The sequence below is a fragment of the Gouania willdenowi genome, chromosome 5 (genome assembly GCF_900634775.1).
Source record: "Gouania willdenowi chromosome 5, fGouWil2.1, whole genome shotgun sequence".
Lineage (NCBI taxonomy): Eukaryota > Metazoa > Chordata > Actinopteri > Blenniiformes > Gobiesocidae > Gouania > Gouania willdenowi.
The window spans coordinates 7,918,083-7,942,585 of record NC_041048.1 but is presented as its reverse complement, the minus strand read 5'-3'; the positions used below and the strand labels follow the sequence as shown (position 1 = coordinate 7,942,585).

Here is a 24,503-nt window from a genome sequence, read left to right as displayed (position 1 = left end):
CTTCCTAATCAATGAAAATAAAGGTTTTAATATTTTTGGTGTGGGCATCTGAGTTTTTTTTTTTTTTTTTGGTCAGTGTAACCCTGAAATTTTAATTTTTATTAAATGGAAAAACGTGTGAAAGCTTGATTTGAAACATATTTTAATAATTGTTAACTACACATGTGTAGAACTGTACATAGAACTGTAACATGGTTCAATGGTTTTAAGTTAAATTACAATTGACAATTTTTATAGAGTTCTCATGGCAATTACAGTTACAAAGTCAATTATCTGAACTCAATTACAATTTAATTATGATTACGATAGCAACAGATTTTTGAAATTCCAATTAAAATAATAATTTTAATTAATTATCATTATCATTATTGACCCCAACCCTGGCGTGCACAGTGGCCAACATAACCATGTATTTAAGTTGTGCAGTTAGGATTGATCAGGATTGTATCCCAAACCATGAATGATCAAAAAGTAGATTTTAATTGATTATTTCTGACAGTTACAGGGAAAAAAATAGCCTGAAAATCTGCACCAGTTGTGCACTATAGCATGGTGTTTTGTTCTTACTTGTGTTCACTATAAATAAAGTCCAGGTGTGGTGGGGGGAGGATCCAGGTGCAGAGAGAGACGTAGGACTAAAGTTTTTTTTTTTTTTTTTTTTTATAACAGACCGGTTTGAGGACCTGAAATTTAAAACCACAGCGAAACTAAAGGAAAACAGAGATGTTTGATGTTATTCCAGTTTGTACTCCACTTAAAAAACGCAAGGATTAGTTAGAGCTCAATATGTAGCAATGACCCGTAAATTTAAAAAGACCCCAATTGATATATATTTAAAAAAAAAAAGAGTAATAAAACCTGATATGTAATGAATGGTCAATAAAATAACAAAAATGCTGAGCCTGAAATGTAAAATAAAAAAAGTAATATAAACCAGAATGTTACAACTTGTCAATAAAATAAGATGTTGATGATCTCAAAACGTGATAACTTTTTGCTCCAAATCCAACAACTTGTTCCATTGTAATATAACAACTAATGTAACAACTTGTTACAGTTTTCGGTTCGCTATTACATTCTGGGGCATTATTCCCTAATAGTGGAATAATTTTATTGCAACAGTGAGTTAATTATGTATTATAATATTTTGGCCTGCACCATAATGTAATAGCGACATTATTAGGGCCTAAAGTTTTTACAATATTGACCAGTTGTAACATTTTGGGTTTAATTCTATTTTTTTTAGTTACATTTCAGACTCAGCATTGTTGTTACATTATTGAACAGTTATTACATTTCTGGTTTTATTTATTACATTTTGGCTAAATTTCAAGTCAGTCACATATTGGGCTTTAACAGAATTTAATTGAGAATAATGGACTCAAGACGACAGGTGAATTCAACATATCTCTACAGTAACTATTCTAACAGCTGCATTATTGATATACATAACTGTGTCTCATGTTACATACTGTATTTATGTCCATGTCAATTTAATAAGGAAGTGTGTTTTGGAAGTGCCCTATTGATTATATGTTTCCCCTTCTTGTCTCTTTGCAAAGAAAGTTAACGTTCTTATGAAAACAAAAATAGTTTCTCCAACTAAAATCCACTTATTACTATAAATATTATTAATCCCGTCTGGTTTCTACTTTTTAAATGATCTAAACAGCAACGTAAAAAACTAGCAATCAATCACATTGATTTGTTAAGGTTTCATTTATTCAGACAACCTTTTTCAGGAAGTTGTATTTGGCAATGGAGAAAATTGCCAAACACATTGTTCTCGTAGGAGTTCTTATTCTTTTCTTCCGGAACTTTTGTCATGGAACTCCTCCTAGGCTATTAATGCAGCACTATGTCATCTCATAGGGGCAACGTCAAGGATGTGCAGTCGACCTTTGTTGGAGCCAAAATGTCAAGGTCAAGGTTGCATCAAGTGTCAAAAACCGAAATTTTTCATATCTCTATGAATATTTACCGTTCAAGTTTGATGCTTATATTTATGAAAAGCTCATCTCAAGTGGAGTATTTTATTTACAGTAATTGGACTAAAGCTGTACGACCTAGCAGCAAAAAGATGAGTAGAGGTCAACGTTCATAACGTCACAAAAAAAAATAAAATAAATATGTTCTCCACAAATTGAGATACTGTGCTCAGACTGGTACCATTGAACAACATTTCCTTTCAATGTGTGACCTTGACCTTCTTACTTTCCAATTTAATTAGTAAAAAGAACAACATAAAGGGACTTTTCTCAACAACAAAATACACACAATAAGTAGTCTTTCACATGAACAAATTCTATTTGCCAATTTTCAATTGCTAAATACATATTCGTCTTGGGAATACAGATCTTGCCTAATTTACTTTGATATTTACTTTGATATCCTGACATGTTTCGACTGCCAACTGTCAATCTTCCTCAGGGGCATCTGCTGATGGTTTTGATGTGTTCAGATGAGTTATTTCTGAGTGTGGCCAACTTTACAGTCCTTTCAGGCTGGCCACGCCCCCTGTCACTCGAAACATATCAGGAGATCAAAGTAAATTTCAAAATAAAATTTCCTGAAAAAAGTTGTCTGAATAAATGAAACCATAGCATTATTTCAAAAAAGAAGATAAATTAACTTGCTGGAATTATTTATACCATCACATTTTGGTGAAACCAAGCTGGAGTTGTGCATGTTTGACATTTTTTATGTTTAACGGATTAATATTTTAACAGTACCAAAGATTTGATGAGTATTTTCTGTCGGGGGTAGAAGGCTTTAAACTGTCTGTTTCTCCCTTAAGATTACATCACTGAACCCTGTCTGTGCACAAACAGCTCTGAGTAACGTGAGCAACAAGTCCCCAGAAGCCCATTTATAATAAATGAGAACGGCTGCCTCTCTTTGCAGTGTTCAAACCAGGAACAAAAAACACATTACTTATCATAGCTACAGGGAGTACACACACTGCCATGTGGAAGAATATTCTACACAGATTGTATGAAAACCCTCATCAGTTACATTAGGCACATTAGAAACTGTTATGTTTTTTTCACGGAAAAAAAGGATTTATTTGAAAATAACGTCCTTCTGACTGTGGAAACAGCATGTTCATCATTCGCTGCATGATTCACTCTCACTATGAAGAGAAAAAAAAAGACTTTAGCTGCAACAGAGGCCACGAAAACATCCGAAAACTTCTCATTTAAATCAAAATTTAGGCAAAAAATAATTGTCTACACACTGATTTGTGTCGTTTGCTATCAAAGGAAGTCCTAAATAAATGCTAGGAAAACCAAATCCATTTCTTCTGATGACGAGTGACGGTAAGAGACTTAAACCAAAGAAGAAGAAGAGATCAGGACGTAAACAGCACATGTGACAAATGAAAAGAAAAGAGAAGCTTCTTTTTAAATTATCCTCATAAATAAAACTGTGTGTAAAAAATAGGCAGTGGTTATCGGTACGGTTGTCGTATTAATATGCCGACATTCTGTATGCTGCATCCCTATTTTGCCAGTTTAGGTGACGTGACTAAAACTAAACCTTACCCTCAACCTAATTCTAACCCTAACCCTAAAAATTGTTGCGATATTGGGTTATAACCTAACCCTAAGATGCTACGTACTTGTACTAACCGTTGTCCGTATGGCAACCATATAAATAGACACTTTCTAGACACCTCATATATAAAGAAACGATGAGTCGGTCCAGCAGGACAAAACACGGCCGTAGAAAATCAGTACAGAAAATAAAAACTCAACACATTAGAAACTGTTACTTTCCATGCACAAAGTTAATAATAAATTTCCCCTTGGACGTGTTGAAGCACCGTGGGGCATGAATCAGCTGGAGCAGTAAACACGTTGATTTGCAGTGATACTGTGGAGCTGCTGCAGTGCTAATCGCTGACTCAGCGATCCTCTGAACTCAGTTACACTTAGTGGTGCACCATCACTGTCCTCCTCCCTCTGCTTTCTGTTTATTTAATATCAAAAAAAGCATGAGATCCAATTATTTGTCTAAAAATGAGGATTAGGTGTCTTTCTATAATCTCTTGGTTTTTTGACGCTGTGCTGAGACTACTGGTGCTTTAGCGTCCACAATGAGTTGATCATTCTGATTGATCATTCTGTCATGTACCCACAAACAGCTCATTTACCTCCGTTTCTGCTCTCCTTGCTACTCAGTGCCTTTATCCTGCTGGCAGAGGTGAAAGTAATGGATTACAACTACTCACGCTACTGTAATTGAGTTGCTTTTTGTGTGACCTTGTACTACTTTAAGTATTTTTCTAAATCAGTCATTTTACTTGTACTTAAGTATGTTTTAAAAGAAGTAAAGTAATTCATTACATTTCTACACCCTGAGTACATTATTATTTTTTTGTTTCAAAATTTTCAACGAACATTGCAAATCTACCAAAAAAGGAAATAACCAGACAACAATCAAATGCATCACATCATAGCCGACCAATCAGATTAAACGTAATGCCAAAACAGCAATGAATAGAGGTTATTGTGCCACTGTCTTGGGTTCAGGTTGGGATTTCTACCTATGTTGTTAGTATACAGCGATTTTAATAGAGCGTAATGCACCATCCCATGTCATAACAGCAATGAGTATGATGGAGAAAAGTCCATATTTGATACCCACATGGCACTTTTGGCATATGGCACTGTTTTTAGAGTTATACATACATACATACTGTATATCTATACTTGGATAACACTCAGGATGGAAGGAGCAATTTACCCAGTGTAACAAACAGTGTTTCTCAACAGGATTGCAGATGAAACCTTGAATTTAGTTGTATATACAGTAATTTATCGGAAAATTATTATAGTGTAATTTTCATAGTCTTCTATTGCATGGGGTGTAAGACGTGTTAGATACTGTATGTCTTCTGGCCTAATGGGTTTACTCCGTAGCTTTGGGAGGTCTAATGTGTCCTATGAACCCGATCGGAAGTAATAGAATAAGGAAGATAGATGGACCTTCCAACTAGTCCGCCAAATAACAGTTGCCTAATTTGCATTTAGCTTTTGTGTAAAAAAAAAATCAAGAAATCCACATTCTTGCCTTAACTTGACCAGAATCGGAACAAAATGCTATAAAAAGGAACAGAATAGCTTTGGGAAAATAAAGTAAAAATATGGCTAGTATTAAAAAATAAAATCATTGGCAAAGTGTTTTTTTTTTTATGTAGATTTTTTATTTATTTATTTTTCTGTAATACTCTGAAATTCTCTTAATGGATTTATTTATTTTTTGTAAGGTTGGAAACTACAAGCGGACGGTGAAGCGGATCGATGATGGACATCGTCTGTGCAACGACCTGATGAGTTGCATTCAGGAGCGTTCCAAAATAGAGAAAGCCTACGCACAGCAGCTGACTGAGTGGTCCAAGAGATGGAGACAGCTGGTGGATAAAGGTGAGGAGTTGGGTCTGTAACTGCTCCATTAATGCTGCGCTACAGCAATGGAGCTGGTATGTTTCCATTAAAGTCAATTTTGCCAATTTCCACCGCGTGCGTATCTGCTCCAGCACAACTGTTTAACTGCTGCAGCATGTACAGGAAGTAGTGCAAACACACACAATAAAATATCCGGTTTATTTTCAAAATAAAATACTCCGTGTTCGAGGCGGATCATGCTTCCATCCATTTGCCAACCCGCTTGCTCCATTTCATGTTACCCGGGTCTGCTGGTGCCTATCTCCAGCTTTCTTTATGCGATATGCGGGGGTACACCCTGGACAGAGCAGCAGTGGATCGTATTTCACATATACAGTAAATATTTATCACATCCATGGTTCAATCACAATAATCTCCATAAAAAGTGGAAGATCTACAGGGCAGATCTGCTGCAACAGACGGAGGCGGCGGGGATTGACGGACTGCAGATTACGCTGGAATTACGCAGCGGAGCAGTTACGCATCCACGACAGTTCATATTTGTCCCTCACTATTACACTGTAACATAAAAGTTCCAGGCATTCAATTAGATATACTATACTGTATTTTAATTTCATTTAATTTTTTCATTTGCAGTCACGTGATGTGCATGGTGCCCACAGGAATTTAAATATGTCAATATACACTAGCAGTAAAACAACTACGGTAATATCCGGATATAGATCAGATTAGATTAATTCTATTAACGAAGGTGAATATTTTTTTTTCCACATAATTCTGTAGTGTAGACCTCATAGATCAATAAAATCCAAAATAACTTGCTTGAAAATAAGATGTGTAAGGTTGAAATTGCCACTCAGAAGTTTGTTTTCATCTCCACTGTAAACACTGGATGTGGAGTCCCGTAGATGAATGTATAGAAATATTTTTCCCTCATTCTTGCTGTGATTTCTTGTGTTTCTTTGCCAAACAAGGAGGACAGTGATTAGCTTGACACCATGTTTGTTCCCAGTGTTCTCCTTGATATGATCTCACTCCGCCAGACATTCATTTTCGGCCAGATTCCAATGCATAAATGTCCCAAACTTTTGGCAGAATTCTAAATACAAGTTAAACATGTGAATGTTACACTCTAGTTGTTTTTTTGATTAAAAGTTGCACTATTTGGATGATCTCAAATCTGTTAAAGTTCATATAATAAGCCGTTAGCCACTGACTGTCATGACTACTTTTTCTTTTAGGACCTCAGTATGGAACGATAGAGCGAGCCTGGATGGCGATGATGACAGAGGCTGAAAAGGTGAGCGAGCTTCACCAGGGGGTGAAGAACAACCTGATGATGCAGGATTTTGAGAAAGTGAAAAACTGGCAGAAAGACTCGTACCACAAGCAGATGATGGGAGGCTTCAAGGAAACCAAAGAGGCAGACGAGGGCTTTAAGAAGGCCCAGAAACCCTGGGCCAAGAAGCTGAAAGAGGTGAGCAGAGGCTGCGCTTGTTTGTTTGTTTGGTCGACTCCAGAAATCTTTCAGTGATTTCATTCATTGGCCAGTTATGGTCGTTTCATCTAGAATGTAGCCAGCGTGAGCTTTCAAATACAGATTCCTTTGCTTGTTGATAAGTTGAGGGATCAAAAGTTGAGTGTCTACACCTGGTTTAAAATACTTTGGCTGATTATTGTACTGAACTACACTGAACTTAGATGACTTTGATCAGCTGTAAAATCAAGTCTCAGAAAAAACGGCACTGACCTTTTAACTGTGCACGTCAAAGGTCACGGTAATTAAACTTATCTCTTCACGCCCTATTTATCTTTGTTGCAATAAGTGACGTGTGAAGCTATTTTTAGTATTTAAACCAGGAATGAGCAACTGGTGGCCAGAGGGCCAAATGCGGCCCTCGGTCCAGTGTTGTGCGGCCCCCAAAGTGAATGCACAAAATGACTCCAAAAACTTACATAGTTACAAAAAACATGCAAAATGACAACAAAAATCCCCAAAAATGTACTCAAGTCAACTATAGGTAATTACAAAAATAATGCCAAAATAGGCAAAACGACACTGAAAATACACAAAACACATCAAAAATACACATTAAAGACTCAAAAAATTCAAAATGACAACATAAATACACAAAATGAACCAAAAACACAAAACGGCAACATAAACAGACAAAACTCTTTGTTCTGTTCTCTGTTAAAGCTCAGATTGGTCATTATTCTAAATATTGACATCAATGTTGATAATGTGGCCCTCGGATAAGACAATAAATGTCACCCATGTCTGAGTTCAAGCACCATAAGTCAATATGCCTGGCTCACATTGTGTCATCTAAGGACAAAAGCATTTATGCACTCGTGCAATGAAAATAAGAGAAATGTGATATACATGCTTATAATTACGGTATTGAGATAATCATATGATCCAACGCTTGTATCATGTATGTTCAGACCAGAACCTGAAAAATGTGAATTAAAATTGTGATTACATTTATCATGGATATGTTATTAAAGTTATTTTAGAAAACTCCAACCTGAAAACTGTTTTCCAGGTTAGTTAGATAGACTAATGGTAATATGCTTACACAAGGGCCACAAGTAGGCTCCGCCTCTTTCCCCTGCCAATCCGTCAAGAAGATCATAAAGAGGATTGAGTAGTTTCAGTTGTATTAATGTTAAGCAGCTGAAATGTGCTACTTTTGGTCTCAGGCTGCATAAATAAGTGCTACAAGTTCATTCTTTCACTTTCCAGAAACACTAAATCATCTCTGTTGACAAAATCCTTCTATTTGCTGCACTTTCCAGTGCTTGAAATTGTTGATAGTTCATGTTTGCAACATTTTTCATGCACAGATTTTTGTCATCATGCCTTTCGACCTGATCCCACAATGCAATTTGTTTATTTGATGAATACATAAAGTAGAATTAATTTATATGGAATAGTTTTCATTCAAGTTTTACATAGCTAAAACTGCTTGGGGTGAAATTGGCCCCTGAGGAAAGCCAATTGCGTGCAATATACATTTAGCACATAAACAAAACATCATGATCATTTTATGCTTAATTGTACCCTACAATTTAGTAAAAGTCATGAAATATGAAGCAAAAAAAAGAAAGTCAACTATTATTTTTTGATTGATAAACATTGAATGGGGTCAAATTGACCCCAAGGACAATAGATCTACAGCTCTTAGATTTATAGCTCTGACTTACTCATTAAAACCACATGCTTTATTTACCAATGAAACAAACCTTTTACTACAGCAGTCCATTGTTTAGTCTTGATGACCTAATAAAGAGCTGTTTTAATGTCTCTGCTTATCTGCGCTGCTGTTCAGCTGGAGGGCTCCAAGAAGTCGTACCACATGGCGTGTAAAGAGGAGAAGCTGGCCTTCACCAGAGAGGCCAATAGTCAAGCAGAGGCTTCAGTTACGGCCGACCAGCAGAGGAAACTCCAGGAGAAACTGGGCAAGTGCAAGCAGGACTCACAAAAGGTGAAAAAACACGTCTGTGGTTGGACAGGATATGTTTTAGCAAAGTTAAAGTGGAAGGTCATGCTGTTAATAAGTAACTTTTTTCCAGCGTCATCTTTTTCGGTCTTATCTTAATAACCCTAAGGTGGACTCTAGTTTGCTTTTCAGATGTTAACCATTAAAATCTTGAAGAAAAAAAATTTAAAAAAAATGGACATTTTTTGTTGTTTTTGCCGTTTTTCTTAAGAAGCATTTAGGCCAAATTTGTCACACAAAAGAAGCTAAATATCTATAAATAAAGTCAATATCAATTAGTTTTCTTTTGTTTTTCATTTATTCTACAGTCAAACAGGTTAAAAAAAATAGATGTATACAAAAAGAAAATATACAAAGTGCTAAGGCAAAAGTTAAAGACAACTGGAAAACCATCCGTAACCGTCTGTAGCAATCCGTATCCATCGGTAAAAATCCGTAGCAGTCCGTAACCAACCGTAACTGTCCATAACAGTTCTTAACCGTTGCTAATTATCTGTAATAGTTCTTAACCGTCGGTAACATTTCGTAACCATCCGTAACCGTCCGTAACAGTCGGTAATAGTTCTTAACCATATGTAACAGTCCGTAACCGTCCGTAGCAGTCTGTAACCAACGGTAACTGTCCGTAACCATCTGTAACAGTCTGCAACAGTTTGTAACTGTGAGTAGCAGTCCGTAACCATCTTTAACCCACGATAACAGTTCGTTACTGTCCGTAACCATCTTAACAGTCTGTAGCAGTCCGTGACCGTCTGTAACCAACCGTAACAGTCTGTAACCGTCCGTAACCAACCGTATCAGTCCGTAACCATCTTTAACCAACGGTAACTGTTCGTAACCATCTGTAACAGTCTGCAACAGTTTGTAACTGTCCGTAGCAGTCCGTAACCATCTTAACAGTCTGTAGCAGTCCGTAACCATCTTTGACCAACGGTAATAGTTCGTAACTGTCCATAGCAGTCCGTAACCAACCGTAACCATCTGTATCCGTTCGTAACAATCAACAAAGACAACTGAATAACAAAATAAGTAATCATATGTAGTTGAAAAGGGTGCAGGATGATGTTAATAAATCTAAAAAAAAGTGCTAAAATCATCCAACTCTAACACATAAGTATGATTTTATGATTGTACTTGGTCTCACATTTCAAAATAAATGGTAACATTTGTTTTTTAAAAAAAAAAATATAATTTACTGTAACATTGCGCACTCAACAGCAAAACAACTACTAAACAGTGACGTGGTTGCAGCGGGACTTTGTGCAGATGCACGTCATGCTTGTTGCAACTTTTAACAACATGGGGAAATGTGAATTTAATGAAAATTGCATGTCCGATTTTCTTTTTTGTGTGTTTATTTTACTTTCATTTTGTGCATTATTTTTGAATGTTTACTTTGAGGGCCGCCAGTTGCACATCTTCACTAGACACTGGAAAAAAAATGGACCGTAACACGACGTAATTGTTGTGGCATTTTTTTCCACAATTTACTGTGAAGTTGGTCTTGAATTGAGTTTCAAATGGCATTAAAAAGTCTTAAAAAGTCTTGAATTGAATTTGACTGAATCTGTAGGAACCCTGTAAGAGAAACAATGTACAAAAATCATAATCATAATAAAAAAAAAAGGTTAATGTGAACAGTTATTTATTCTTCTGACTAATCTCCATACGTGTTTTTTTTTTTGTTGCTGTAACGCAGGCAAAGGAGAAGTACGAGAGGTCACTAGACGAGCTGAGTCAATGCACGCCTCAGTACAGGGAGAACATGGAGCAGGTGTTTGACCAGTGTCAGCAGTTTGAAGAGAAGAGACTGAGCTTTCTCAGGGAGGTTCTCCTGGACGTCAAACGTCACCTCAACCTCACAGAGAACCAAAGGTTTGAAATTAATCTCAGTCTCAGTGCGTCAATTCAAATAAATACTCCCCCTCATGCTCAGTTTTTCTCTTCTTGCAGTTACGCTGCAGTTTACAGTGAACTTGAACACACCATTACATCAGCCAGCGCACAAGAAGATCTGAAGTGGTTTTGCGACACGAGTGGACCTGGCATGCATATGAACTGGCCACAGTTTGAGGTAACAAGCACAGTTTATACACACACATCAAACATTAACATACACGTTCACACATTTATACATATACATGCACGTACATAATATATTTAATATTTACTACACACATTTCATCAATAAAGTTTTAAATATAAAATATAGTGTGGCAGTATTTAAATTAATATGTTTTATCACAATATATACCTTTTATTATGTATCAATATATTTATACCATTATATACTTAATAAGCTTTTTAAACTTGTTCATATATTAGATATTACAATATTTCAATATTGTGTATATACCATTACATAATATAGAATTATTGTAATATTATCTAGTATATATATATATACAGTATATATAGCACCAACATAAAGTTTAAAAAGCTTTTTAAGTCATATATAGTTTGTAAGTATAAGAAAGAAGAGCAACAGTTCTACCTTGGACAGAAATAATATATATGTATATAAAAGTGTATAAAATATATTAATACTTAAACATAATAGAAGGTATGTATTGTGATAGAACATCATATTATTAATTTAAATATTGCCACACTATATTTTAAATTTAAAATGTAATTGATTAAATTTGTGTAGTACATTTTAAATAGTATTTTATGTATGTATTTATACACAGTAAATATATATATATATATATATATTGTGGAAATGTGTTTGATCTGTATGTATAAACTGTGTATATATATATATATATATATATATAAAACTTTGTGTAGAATATATGTTTAATGTGTATTGTAAAACTAGTAAATTAGTTTCCCAATTCCCATTTGTGTTGTTTTTTCTGCATTTTGTTTTTAAAATAAACTTTTAAATTCAAAAATTTAAATATATATGATAACTGGTCAATGACGTGACAAATATTCTGTCTAACTGCATTTCTTTTAGTTAAAAAAAGGTTTAAATGCATAAAAAGATACAAAATATGTTTGTCCACCTCTCATTCAACCTTTAAAGGACACGAGGACAACTCACATTTTTAACTGAAATCACTTTTATTTTTATTTTAGTTTTGTTCTTTCCATTCATTAGGTTAAAAAACTTTTAAGACAAAAAAGAAAATTAATATCTTAAACATTTTAACAGTTTTTTTTTTTAAATGACAAACAAAATTATAGAACATTTTTCTCATTTTGTGTAAACTAACATCGTTGTAACATCATTAACTTTGGATTATCAGATTGTATTTTATACATTTTCAACTCTAAATCAAATGTTGCTTTAGTGCAGTGGTTCCCAATCTTTTTAGTCCCATATACCCCTTTGCAATTTTGTCAAATCACATGTACCCCCTCTTATTATCATAAGGACCTTCTCCATAATTTCATATTTTTTTCATTTGTGGAACAGTGGGCTTTCCTAACTTTGTCTCAAACATTGGTTCACTAAAGCTGGATCTACACATTTAAAACAATTAGTGTGTTTTTTTTTTAAAAGTGGAATAAAGAAAAAAAAAATGTAAATATAAAAGCAACTTTTACGTTATTATCCTGATGTGTCACCTTACATTTTTCAATGTGAGGTGACCTCGAGAGGTTTTGAAATGGGCCTGAGAAATAAAATGTATTTGTATTATTATTACATCAATGGTAAGTTAATTCAGACTCCTATGTAAAATGTAACTAATTATTGTCTTTTATTGTTAGAGGTGTGATAAAATGGCAAACAGCATAAAATAATCCTGTTTCAATAGAAAATATAGTATTTTATTCGGCAATAGTACTGTCAGTTTGTGGTAAATTTGTGGTAAAAAAAAAAAAAAGCCTAAAAAAGACTAGGAACATGATTATTATTAAATTCATTGTTAAATCTTTCAGAGTGCCCCATTCAATGTGCTCCCGTACCCCTAGGCGTAGACATACCCCCGTTTGGGAACCACTGCCTTAGTGCAAGCTTGTTTAACACAAATCAGGTAAATCAATGCTGCTAAGTTAAACAAAACGTCCATATTTAGCAAAGTTTCAGAGACCATGACAATAAATAAACATTTTACTGACCATTAATGTCTTTGGACTGAATCCAATGATAAACTTGGAGTTTCTTTCCTCTTTGTTTGAATGACTGAGCTTCTTACAGGTGATCTAACTCAGTAATCAACACTGAGCAGGTGACACGCAGCCTGTTTCCTCCTACAGGTGCACTCTGGGAAGTGGAGTTCTGATCATTTTCTGCGATTCAGCTCAACAATATGTGATTTTTTTTTTTTTTTTTTACTTCTGTAATTTATTCTGTTATTCAAAGTCTCAAAATATCATGTGGTGCGACTGTGTGGCCATGGCTGCTGTTTAAACTGACTATTTTAGTTATATTGTAGTCCTGTACAAGATTTCAAAGTATTTCTGTTGCAAACCTTGCCTGATGACACCCATTTTATGAAATATCACGTGGTGAAAATCACCTCCAAATGCCATTGTTTTTGATGCTGTTTTTAGTGATATTTAATAAACATGACACTATAATCATGTAAATAAAACTACTAGACACTTCTCCTTCATTTAATAAGTCTTGCACATTGTTACGTAGCACAAAATATGTGTTTAATGTAATAAAGTCATGTTTTTGGATTGTGTTTTAGTACCTTAATGAATTCTAGTTGTTGTTTTTTGGCATAGGTTCACTTCAAAGGTGTTTAAAATGCATTTTAAAGGCTAAAACAGAAAAAATCACTGGTCTAAAGGTTGTTTTGTTTTTCTCCAATTCTTTGCAGGAGTACAACCCAGACCTCACCCATCACATCACCAAAAAAGAGAAGTCAAAGAAAGTGAATGACAGCATTACACTAACACATGTAACGACAACAGATCATCCTCAAGCTGGAGACACAGGAAGGTACAATCAAATACATCTCTTATATTTACTTTTTGATTGGATTTATTAAACAAAAAATGTCTGAAAACTGAAAAATCAGATACAAAAAATATCTGTGAAAAAGTGTCTCCATTGCATTTTCGCGCTACATTATTAGCTACTAGTTACTTTGCTTTAGCACCAGCTTTCAGCATCAAACCATCTATTTCCGTTGTGTTTACTGCTACAAGCATATTGACACCAGAAGTTACACGTCAACTGTGCAATAAAGAAGAATAAAGTTCAACCAGAGAGTGATGGTTTCGAACCAATAGTAGTGCAGTTGTTGTTGTTGTTATTATGTGAAAATATGAATTTGTCTATTTTTCTCTTCCTTTAGCATAAGCAGCTATGAGAAGAACCAAGCGTACACGGCCTCCACAGAATGGTCCGATGAAGACCAGACGGCCCCGTGCTCAGCCAATGACGTTAACGGAGGCACAAATAATCCGTTCGACGAAGGCGTGCGAGTCAAAGCATTGTACGACTATGAAGGACAGGAGCAGGATGAGCTCAGCTTTAGAGCAGGTGAGAAGGACCTGTTTCTCATGTTATCACCTCCATAAAGGAAAAAAATCGATTTCGCAATATACAGCGCAATATTTCACCGTGCGATTATCGTATCGATCCAAAAAATGTCCAAATCGATTCTTTTAAATCATGTTTTTTAACGAAAAAATACATGTAATTGCGCTAACATATGCATAGCAGGTAAACGGCTGGTCAGTAGGTGTCAGTAAACCACATCAGACCTTGTTTCACTGCATCACTCCTCAACTTTGTGGAATGATCTTGATGAAACAATTAAATTAAATATGAACATAATGCAGTTAAAATTTTTTTTTACAAAAGATGTATCTTTGAAAAGTACAGAAATGAAGAAGAATGTAATGGCGCCTGTGCATTTTGGTTTTTGTTCTGTTTTTTTTTATTTATTTATTTAATGGCTCGATTGGAGAATTTATTTGTATTGTCAATTTAGTTTATTTCATTTGATTTTGCATTTGTTAGCAGTGAAGAATAGGGGTAGGGCATTAGTTTGTTTGAAATAAATGAATAAATCAAAATCAAAATAAATAAAATAAAATGCATTTTAGCTTGGAAGTTGATTGCATTATGTTTTCATAAAACATACCGGACAATTTTAAAGATTCAATTATTTATATTGCGCTAATTACAACAAAAGTGATCTCAAAGCGCAATCAACATATAAAATTCATAATAAAAAGGAAAAAACCCAACAAATCCACATGAACAAGCTGTATGTGGTTACTTTTTTTAAAAATAATTTCAGAATCAGAATCTGTTGTAGAAGCTCAGCTTTTCTGAAAAATGTAATTTGACAGTTTGACAAACATATCATTTATTTGTTCTCACAAGTTTAAAAAAAAAACCAATAAAATAAATTGCATATCATACCATTTTCTACTTGTTAAGGTGAAATTTGTAATTATAGATATTGTGATTTATTGTAATGTATTTCGCGATATATAGTAATGTATGTTGTGATATATCGCAATGTATATCACAATATATCGTATTGTATATCACAATATATAGTAACGTATATCGTAAAGTATAGCGCAATGTACAGTATATAATTTTGTTTACTATCGTCAGATTCATTACAAATGGGTGTTTTCCTTTTTTTGTTTTTTGGTTGAAGGTGATGAGCTGACGAAGCTGGAGGATGAGGACGAGCAGGGCTGGTGCAAAGGTCGCCTAGACAACGGCCAGCTGGGTCTTTATCCGGCCAACTACGTGGAACCCGTTTAAAATGTCCAGCTCACCTTGTTGGAGGTTGATCCCAGATTTAAAAGTCTGGACTTACGTCGTACCTGCTCATTGCCAGAGACTCCAAAACCAAGCTTCTTTCTTTCTGTTCGGCACCGTGAGCCATCTTCAACTTCATCATGAGGAAGCCTTTAAAGACAAATGACCATGACACCCTCTGGCACCGCAAAAGGACTTTGATAACTTTTGTGTGTGGCTGTGTTTGGTACACGTTGGGTATCCTGATATACAGTACCAAGAGATTTGTTAAATCATGTGGTATTGTCACTCATGCCTGAACAGGAAAGAAAGAGCTATGCATTTAGATTTTTATGTATATACTATTTGGTTTTTTCTTTTTTTTTTTTTGTAAACGGTCTTGTACAGTTTTTTCCCCCCTATTGGAAACAGTCTTTTTCCTCTTAGCATTTACATTATTAACCTCACATGGATTTCCCTTTAACTTTTTTTCCGTATTTTGGATGAAAACAGTCACACTTTAATGTTTCGGAACATGATATTTTGTGGAAATCAGTGGAAACAGGGTGAAATGGCTCACCAGGCTTTTAACTGTAGCCAATGCAGAAATCAAACTAACAAAAAAAATGCTCAAAAATGAAACGAGAATGTTTTAAGTGACTTTTCAGATCCTTTCAACGCATGCACCAAGTCTACGTCACGTCCTTCACTCGCAGTCTTTACGACAGAGCTCCTGGGACGAGATATTTGAATGTAAACCGACCATACAATGTTTGTTAAATATATTAATAGTACACATGTAAATATGTGACTGTTTTGTGGTGTTTTTATATGTTAATCAAAAAAAAACCACCAAAGAAAAAACCACCGCTAGACAATATATACAAAAACTGATCAAAACACAATACACAATACAAAAACCAAACAGAAAATAAAATAAAAACCAAATTAAATGCTAATTCACTCAAAACATACATGTATAATTCTTTTTAAATAGCAAGGTTTCAACCTTTTGAATAGTACACAAACTAAAATAGTCCAACCAGATGTAGACGCGTTTCGCTCATGCGTTGAAAGGATCAGACTGACAGTGACTCACATAATCAAAATCAGTAGCGATCTTGCTATCTAAATGTGTTTAAAAATCATCATGCAAATATCAAATTTAACATAAAACTTTGAGAAACTAAAACAGAAAAAAAAAAAAAATATTCATGTCCAAACTAAATCCAAAGGCCACGCTATGCTGTTAATATTAAGCTAACCCAGAGGTTAGCATACACCTTTTTTTTTTTCCTACAGCTAATTCTAGTGTTTCATTGTAAAACGACTATTCCTTCTTGTTTTGATCCATAATCCTACTCATTATTCACTAGAGTCTACAGGTTACAAAGTTGGAGTAAGCAGGTTGGAATAATAACTCACATTTTCAACTCCTCACAACATCAGTAGTTAGCATGCATGCTATGCTATGCTACGCGTTAGCACATTATTAGCTACTAGCTAAATGAGTTTAATGACAGCTTTAGCACCAACTTTCAGCATTAAACCACGTACGACTTTAAGGTTGTGCTGGTGGTTGAAAATAGTTTTCAGATTTTATTCGCCAACCTTGTAGCTAACATTTCTGTGACTGCTAGCCTAGCTACAAGCTGTTTGTCGATTGCTTTTCGACTAAATATGGACCTGGTTGTGTATTTTTGGCATACAAACTCCTCATCTTTCTCTCTTTAAAGTCAAACAAACCCTGGCAAAAAAAAAAAAAAAAAAAAAACTTTATTTTTACTTGTTGACAAAAAACATAATTGTTATATTATCACATGTAGTTCTGGGCCAAATCAAAATCATAACATTCATTTTTAAAAGACACAAAATCACACCCATTGCCAGGCAACAGTCGGTGCCTTGAGGCGGCCATTTTTATCTAAACCTATAGGTCACATGTGTCAAACTGAAGGCCCGGGGGCTAAATCCAGCCATTTAGAGCATCCAATTCGGTCCGCAGGAGAAATTAAAATTGACATGTATAATTGTGTAAATTACAAAATAATTCAGTTGTAGATATTTCAGCCACTCCAAATACACGTGGATACAAATTTACAATTTTCCCATGCTTATATTACATGATGACGGCAGTCATTTTTTAATCTCAATTTGATTCAGTTCAATTCAACTTTATTTATATAGCGCAAAATACAACAAAGTCATCTCAAAGTGCTGAACAAAATATAAAGTCCATCTTAAAAAAGAAGAAAGAACCCAACAAGATCCACGTGAACAAACATTTAATGACAGTGGGAAGAAAAAACTCCCTCTTTTTCATAGGAAGAAATCTCCAGCGGAACCAGGATGAAAAAAACTTTTTTAAAAACTCTAAATCTTACAAATTTCCTCAAATTATTCTACTAATTTAAACAACAATTGTTGATGATATCAAGGAAATGTAAGTTAATTTAAGTTCAAGGTCAATTAATGTTTGGATATTGTCTGTCTCATATACTTTATGAGTAATTCATACCTGGAAGCGCAAACTAGGACACATTAATGTTGAAATTGCTCTTTTTTTTAGCTTGAAATCTGTGTCCCACTTAAAATCAAACTGGTCTGTATTTGGCCCCTGAACTAAAATGAGTTTAACACCCCAACCCTAGGCTGTAGGGAGGTACGCAGTGCTCCACGCAATTTCTAAAAACAATATTTAAAGATATTTGAATGCTTTTATGTTTTGTTTCATTTTAAGGGAGGAAAAAGGCTGGTTCTCAATTTCATATTTTCTTTTTTTTTTCACATCACCACATGTTCGTAAATTAGAATTTCTGAATCAAGATGAAAGACTCTCAATCAACATAAAAAAAACACGCAGTCGCTCATCTTTGAAATGGAAATCTCTACTCCACTAACCAATACAAGCACAGGGACATGTGCTGTGCCATCTGCCCTCAGCAAACGCCTGCAGTTACTCCCTTTAGTTTAGTTTCTGTTTATTATAACGGCATGACACAAGGGGCCAGGGTTGGAGTCAAATGCAATTGTAATTGCGTCATTGATAATTAATTACAATTATGACATAACTGTATTTGAAAAAAAATCTCTTGCTGTTGTAATCATAATTGAGCTGTAATTGAATTCAGATAATTGACTTGGTAATTGAAATTCGAGAAAAACTGTCAGTGCCAAGGCAAAAAGAACTTAAAAAATTTGGATTTTTTTTTTTTTTATGAGGCTATCATAAGACCCTAAAAAAAATGGTAAAAAATAAATAAAAACCCTAATTTTGGAGTTCAGGCAAGGCATAAAAATGGAAACATTTTGGAATTTTGTCAAAACTGACTCGTTATCAGAAAAGATGCTATCAGAAAGCTAACCCCAGAGGATGGTCACATTTTATGTGGTTATTTATTTCAGGCTCAGTAATTGTGATTAATTGAATTTCAATTTTTATATTTGAGAACAAAATTGTAATTAGCTTTCAGGGGGAAAAATGCTCGTTGTAATTGGAAAAATGTCGACCAACGTAATCATAATTGAGTTGTAACTGAACATAGATAATTGAAGATGGAATTGTAATTGAAAAATGAAATTGAGCCCTACCCTACCAGGGGGAAACTTTGGAATCACTATACCTGGACTTTTTTTTTTTTTTGTTTTGTTTTGTTTTATTATTCCCCTCTCTAATTATTTCAGTTTCCTCCAACCAGTCATTGTCAATATCTGCATCAGTGATTATTGTTAGCCTCATGTGAACTGACCTATTTTCCCAACCAAATTACAATAACAATGATGTTTTGATGTACAAAAATGTTTATTTAAGTTGTATGTTCATTGTCATTGAATAGGAATCAAGTGTGAGTGAGTGTGTGCGTGTACGTGTGTGGCAGTACGCATGTTATTCGAGAACGGTTTGTTACTCCTGGTGACCACACATTATACCCAGGTCTGCTCTTTTGTCAGACGGGCCAGGCAGGTATTCCCTTACCGACGCAGGCAGAGAAAGCTGCAGCGAAAGAGAAAAAAAAGCAGAAAGTAGATCCGTCTCTGAAATATTGATGAGGTATTCGCCTCCTTTTCTGCCTCCAACGCAGTTACGTTTTACAACATCGAGGCAGGAGACGCATTTGCATTTTTGTAAAGTCTGACACATTTGCTAGCACTGTATGTATCTGTTGCCTTATGAAACATTACTGCTCCATTACAAAGAGATACGACCTTGGCTTCAGCTTTTTGGACGATTATTAGTCTGGCAGATATGTAGCAACATTAGGCTACGATGTTCACTTCTGGAGGAAAGCATGAATATTTGTTCATGGGGGTTTTTGAGTATGCAGAATTCATTTTTGATGGAATCCATGTTGGCAAACCAATGGTTTTGCCCTCAAAATCAAGAAATCCAAGATGGCCGTCATTCCTTTTTTTTTTTTTTTTTTTCTTGTCTGCACATGCTGTCAAAGGTCAACACCACAGGAAGTGCAATCATGCATGAGACAGCAATGCATATTTTGTTATTGCAATAAAATACATCGATTTATTTTATTGCTTAATTGTGACCATCACCAGCCCTCCCTAAGGAAGGGTAAGAAATCTTTTATTATAGGGAGGATATAAAAAGGGAGAGCAGTGTTACACCTAAGTGGAGGGGGAGGGGGAAGGGGAGGGGAAAGGGAGCAGGGAGGAGAGACTCAAGGCAGGAAATAGAAAAGGTGGGGAAGAATAGACTGTTCTTCGTATACCAGCATATGTGCAAAAAAAAAAAACAAAACGCTACTGCAAGCCCAGGAACTGCCCTGGGCCCGCAGATGCAGCCAGGCCAGCAGAAAAAGTGGAGGCCAGGGAGCCCCAGGCAACCCCCCCGCGGCCGAGCAACCCCCCAGATGCCCCCAAGATCCTAGGCCGAGAGGCAGCCACCGCCCCCCACACACACATCCGAGGAAGCCTCAAGCAGCCGAGCACCCAGCGCATCCCCCCACCGACCCCAACCCCAAGGCCCCCCGCCAGCATCCAGCCCCCCCCACCCACCCACACCCAAGCACCCAACCCCCCGAGGGAAGGGCCCAGAGAGCCCCCCGCCCAAGACCCCAGCAGAGGAGCCAAGGCCCCCGCCCAGCAGACGGCCAGAGCCGTGCGGAACGGGCAGCCGGCGGGCGCCCGCCGGTGGACCCAGAGCCAGCAGGGTCCGGACCCCAGGCCAGAAGGACCCGGAACGGAAGCAACACCGAGAGCAGCGCCCCCAGGGACGACAACCACGCCCATAGTCGCCGAAGATGGCTGTCATTCCTAATGCTAACTTGGATATAGTTTGGTTTTATTTGAAATAGAAGCATGATCTCAGTCTCAAATTATAGGTTTTCAGGGTCAAGGATGTCAATAATATATCTTAAAATACCAAAGATCCAAGATGGCCACCATCTGTATGTGAATCTTACCACAAATTTCATTCTGTCAGATGTAGAAACATGATAATTTTGTCAAAATCCTCCATTGTTGTATGATAAGATCTTTTTTTTATAAAAATATTTTTATCATGGGCTTTTTCAAAGTGCTACAATTTTCAATTATACTCATACATACAGAACAATTCAGTATAATTTGTTTTATACAAATATAGAAAACAAATGTAAAATGAAAAAGCTAAATAAATAAATAAATTTAGGAGGTAGACATATCTACACATTGTACATAACAGCAAGAGATTCAAAAATTAGTTAAAAAACATCCAATTCTTAATAAAGTCATTAAAGAGCCCCAAATCTTTATGAATATATATCGCTTTGACGTCTGAATGTATGTTATCTTTTCCAAAGGTAAACTAGACAACATTTGTTTAACTGTTTGTTTGCCCGAATTTACTGTATTTTACAATGTATTATTGAATTATTTGACCCTGAAACCCATTCGCCACTGAGATCATGCTTCTATGTCAAATAGAACCAAAGTCATGACAAAAATATCCAAATGTACAAATGTTCAAGCTTTCTTCCAGAAGTGAACATATTTTGACGTATCTGTCAGGCTATAGCTACGTCATACATCAAAAAGGCCTTTTTTTCTTGACCTACTGTGAATCTCCTGCGGCGCTGAACCACAAAAATGCACCAAAGTTGCTTTTCTATATAATAATCATGCTGGAAATTTTTTTTTTCTCTCTTTCTTTCTCTCCCTAACCATGCAGCTTAGTCTTGTTTCAAACTGATGTGCCTGTTCATCTGCAAAATCAAAAGATCAAGATGTCGCCAGAAAACTGACATGACATGAGCGCATAAGAAACTACGATTAAAGTGTGGATATGTAAAAGCTGTGTCACTCAATCTTTTATATACACAAACAGAAGATATAGCTAAAAGACCCAATCTTATAACAAAATGTTATTTCTGTAAAAAAAAAAAAAGAAAGAAAGAAAGAAAAAGACCTTCAGATTTGGATTCATTCTTCAAGAATCTCATATTATCGGACTTTTAGTGGCCTCTAGTGGTGAAGATGAAGAATGCACTCTTCATTTATATTTATATAGTTTATATTGTTAAATAAACATCTAAAGATGAACACTTTGAGCTCATTACAAAAACATTGAGGTTAAATGAATGATGTGAGAAATTGAAGTTAATTATTTCATCAAGTGCAATGTATTAAAGGAAGTAAGAGTAAATGGGAGGATCTAATATAATTCATTTGTTTCACTTTTTATTTCTTATACATAAAACAGCACATTGGAGACGATTATAAACTCTTGTTTTTACCTTTTTTGTTGTTGCTTTGATATTTCATTTTGCCATTAGTTTTTTACCTTGTATTTTAAATGTTTACATCTTTTTATAATTTATTGCGACTTTTCTTTTAATTAACTTTTCTTTATTTGTACACTAATTGTCATACTTTTTTTTTTTTTGTCTTATGTTTTCTTTTTTGTTTTCTTTTTTACCAATTTTAATCACAATAATAATTCATCAATAATAATAGTAATAATTAATCTGTCTCTGTGTTTTAGCCTAACTTTTAATGTTGTTTTGTATGCATTGTAAAGTGATCTTGGGTGACCTGAAAAGTGCTGTTTTTCAAATGAAATGATATTATCACAGTTGTCATTAATATTATTATGAGTTTGTTGCCTCCATAAACTCAAATTTAATTCTACAATCTAAAAAAAACCTAATTCAATTTTTATTGCTGGAAGCAAATGTATGTGTCCCTGTATATTTTCTTTCTTTCGCACTAATAAAAAGTTATAATTTATTCGTGAGGATGCAGGGGCATTGTTATCCTTAAACTTTATTCTGGTTATTATTTTTTCGTCATTCTCCTACTCCCCCTGCATTTTTCAACCGTTTCTAGCAACTAAGACTATGAATGATGGTTGGGTTAAACCATAACTCATTTGTTTTTTGGCAAACTCTTAATAACTAGCATAAGCTTCAGGCTCACTCGCCCCCTATGCTGTGAAAAATTCCAGGTGAGAACCCTGTGGTGGTAGAAAGAAATAGCAGTACTTACCCAGATCAGGGAATTCCTCAGTGTACTGAAGTAATGGTTCTTCAGTACACTGAAGAATTCTGACGTCATCACTCTCTACAGGGATGATGTCAGAATTCCACAGAATTTCATAGAAGTTCTACAGTCATCAGTCCAAGCTGGGAGCCAATACAATGTTCAAGGTGGCGCTATTGAGTCATTTTGCCATCCACATGTGCAATTCCCCCAAAATGTAACATTTTTCGCCAGTCCTGATATGCGTACATATTTTTTCAAGTTTTTGAACCTCTCAGGCCCTCAAAAAAGCAATAATTTATAATATACCGGTAATAATAATTTCTATAAGAAAATGAATAATTAAAACGAGTTGCATTACATTAGGGTCCTACTCACCGTTGTGCTCGGGCCCTAATAATATAATTTTTCAGGTCACCCAAAGTCATTTTACAATGCATACTATAAAAAATTAATTATTATTATTATTATTATTATTATTATTATTATTATTATTATTATTATTATTATTATTATTAAAAATAAACTGTTGAGCCTTATAACAACTTCTATTGATCATGGGCCACAAAATAAGTGCTTGCACAGGCTGACATTTTGCAAACAACTCTGGATCAACTCAGTAATGTGAAATGATGTGAAAGTTATAAGAGCAAAGACAAACTGTGAACTAAGCAATTAAAGAACACTTACATTTTACAGATAATGGGGAATAGGATTTTTTTAACCTGATTAAGAAGCTTTTACTGCTGTGTTCTTTCAGTCATAGGAATACATTTTAATATACAATAACGTCCCAGTGCCTTTTTAAAATCATTATTTTTACTTTTTTTGTATTATTTGATTGGTTATCCTAAGAAATATACACATTTAAGATACATACAGTACATTTAATATTAGCTTAGATGTTCTCAGTCTCCAATATGTTGGTTTTGAATCAGGTTTGCATACAAAATTGAAGTAGAATATGTTTATATTACAGCAACAATAATGGTTACAGCAGCATGTGAACTGACTGAGTACATAACTGAACCATTTATTATATAATTCATTATTTACTTTTATTACATTTCGCTTACATACTAAAAAATCTGACCACTTTTTGTGCATTTTGACCAGTCGACTCATATTTCAAAAACATGCACCAATACCACTGATGTAATTGTCGCATCAACCAATCAGATTTAATTTGTCTGTTCGACAAAGAGCAATATCAGCTGACTGAAAATACGTTAAGTTTACAGTAAGATAGTAACATTAGATTAATTCTATCCAAGCTGTGCAATGCATTGTGGGATCGGGTCGAAGGTCACAGTAACCTTAAAACTGAAAAAAAAAAAAAAAGAAACACCAGCACTGTAGAATGCAGCGATTTGAATAATTTTGTCTACAACCTGGTGTTACAGTTACTGGAAAGTGAAATAATGAACTTTGTTA

General features: G+C 35.0%; 1 protein-coding gene across 3 annotated transcripts in view; it reads left to right on the top strand.

Moving 5' to 3' along the window:
• Positions 1–16,428, top strand: part of pacsin1b (protein kinase C and casein kinase substrate in neurons 1b) — a 36,562-nt gene extending 20,134 nt beyond the window's left edge. For all 3 annotated transcript variants that reach the window (XM_028447694.1, XM_028447693.1, XM_028447695.1), the window contains exons 3-10: positions 5,273–5,429; positions 6,653–6,888; positions 8,747–8,902; positions 10,617–10,792; positions 10,871–10,991; positions 13,702–13,823; positions 14,182–14,369; positions 15,508–16,428. In XM_028447694.1, the coding sequence (XP_028303495.1) occupies positions 5,273–5,429; positions 6,653–6,888; positions 8,747–8,902; positions 10,617–10,792; positions 10,871–10,991; positions 13,702–13,823; positions 14,182–14,369; positions 15,508–15,617 (1,266 nt within the window). In that variant the 3' untranslated portion in view covers positions 15,618–16,428. The remainder of the gene's footprint in view (positions 1–5,272; positions 5,430–6,652; positions 6,889–8,746; positions 8,903–10,616; positions 10,793–10,870; positions 10,992–13,701; positions 13,824–14,181; positions 14,370–15,507) is intronic.
• The last annotated feature ends 8,075 nt before the right edge of the window (positions 16,429–24,503 follow it).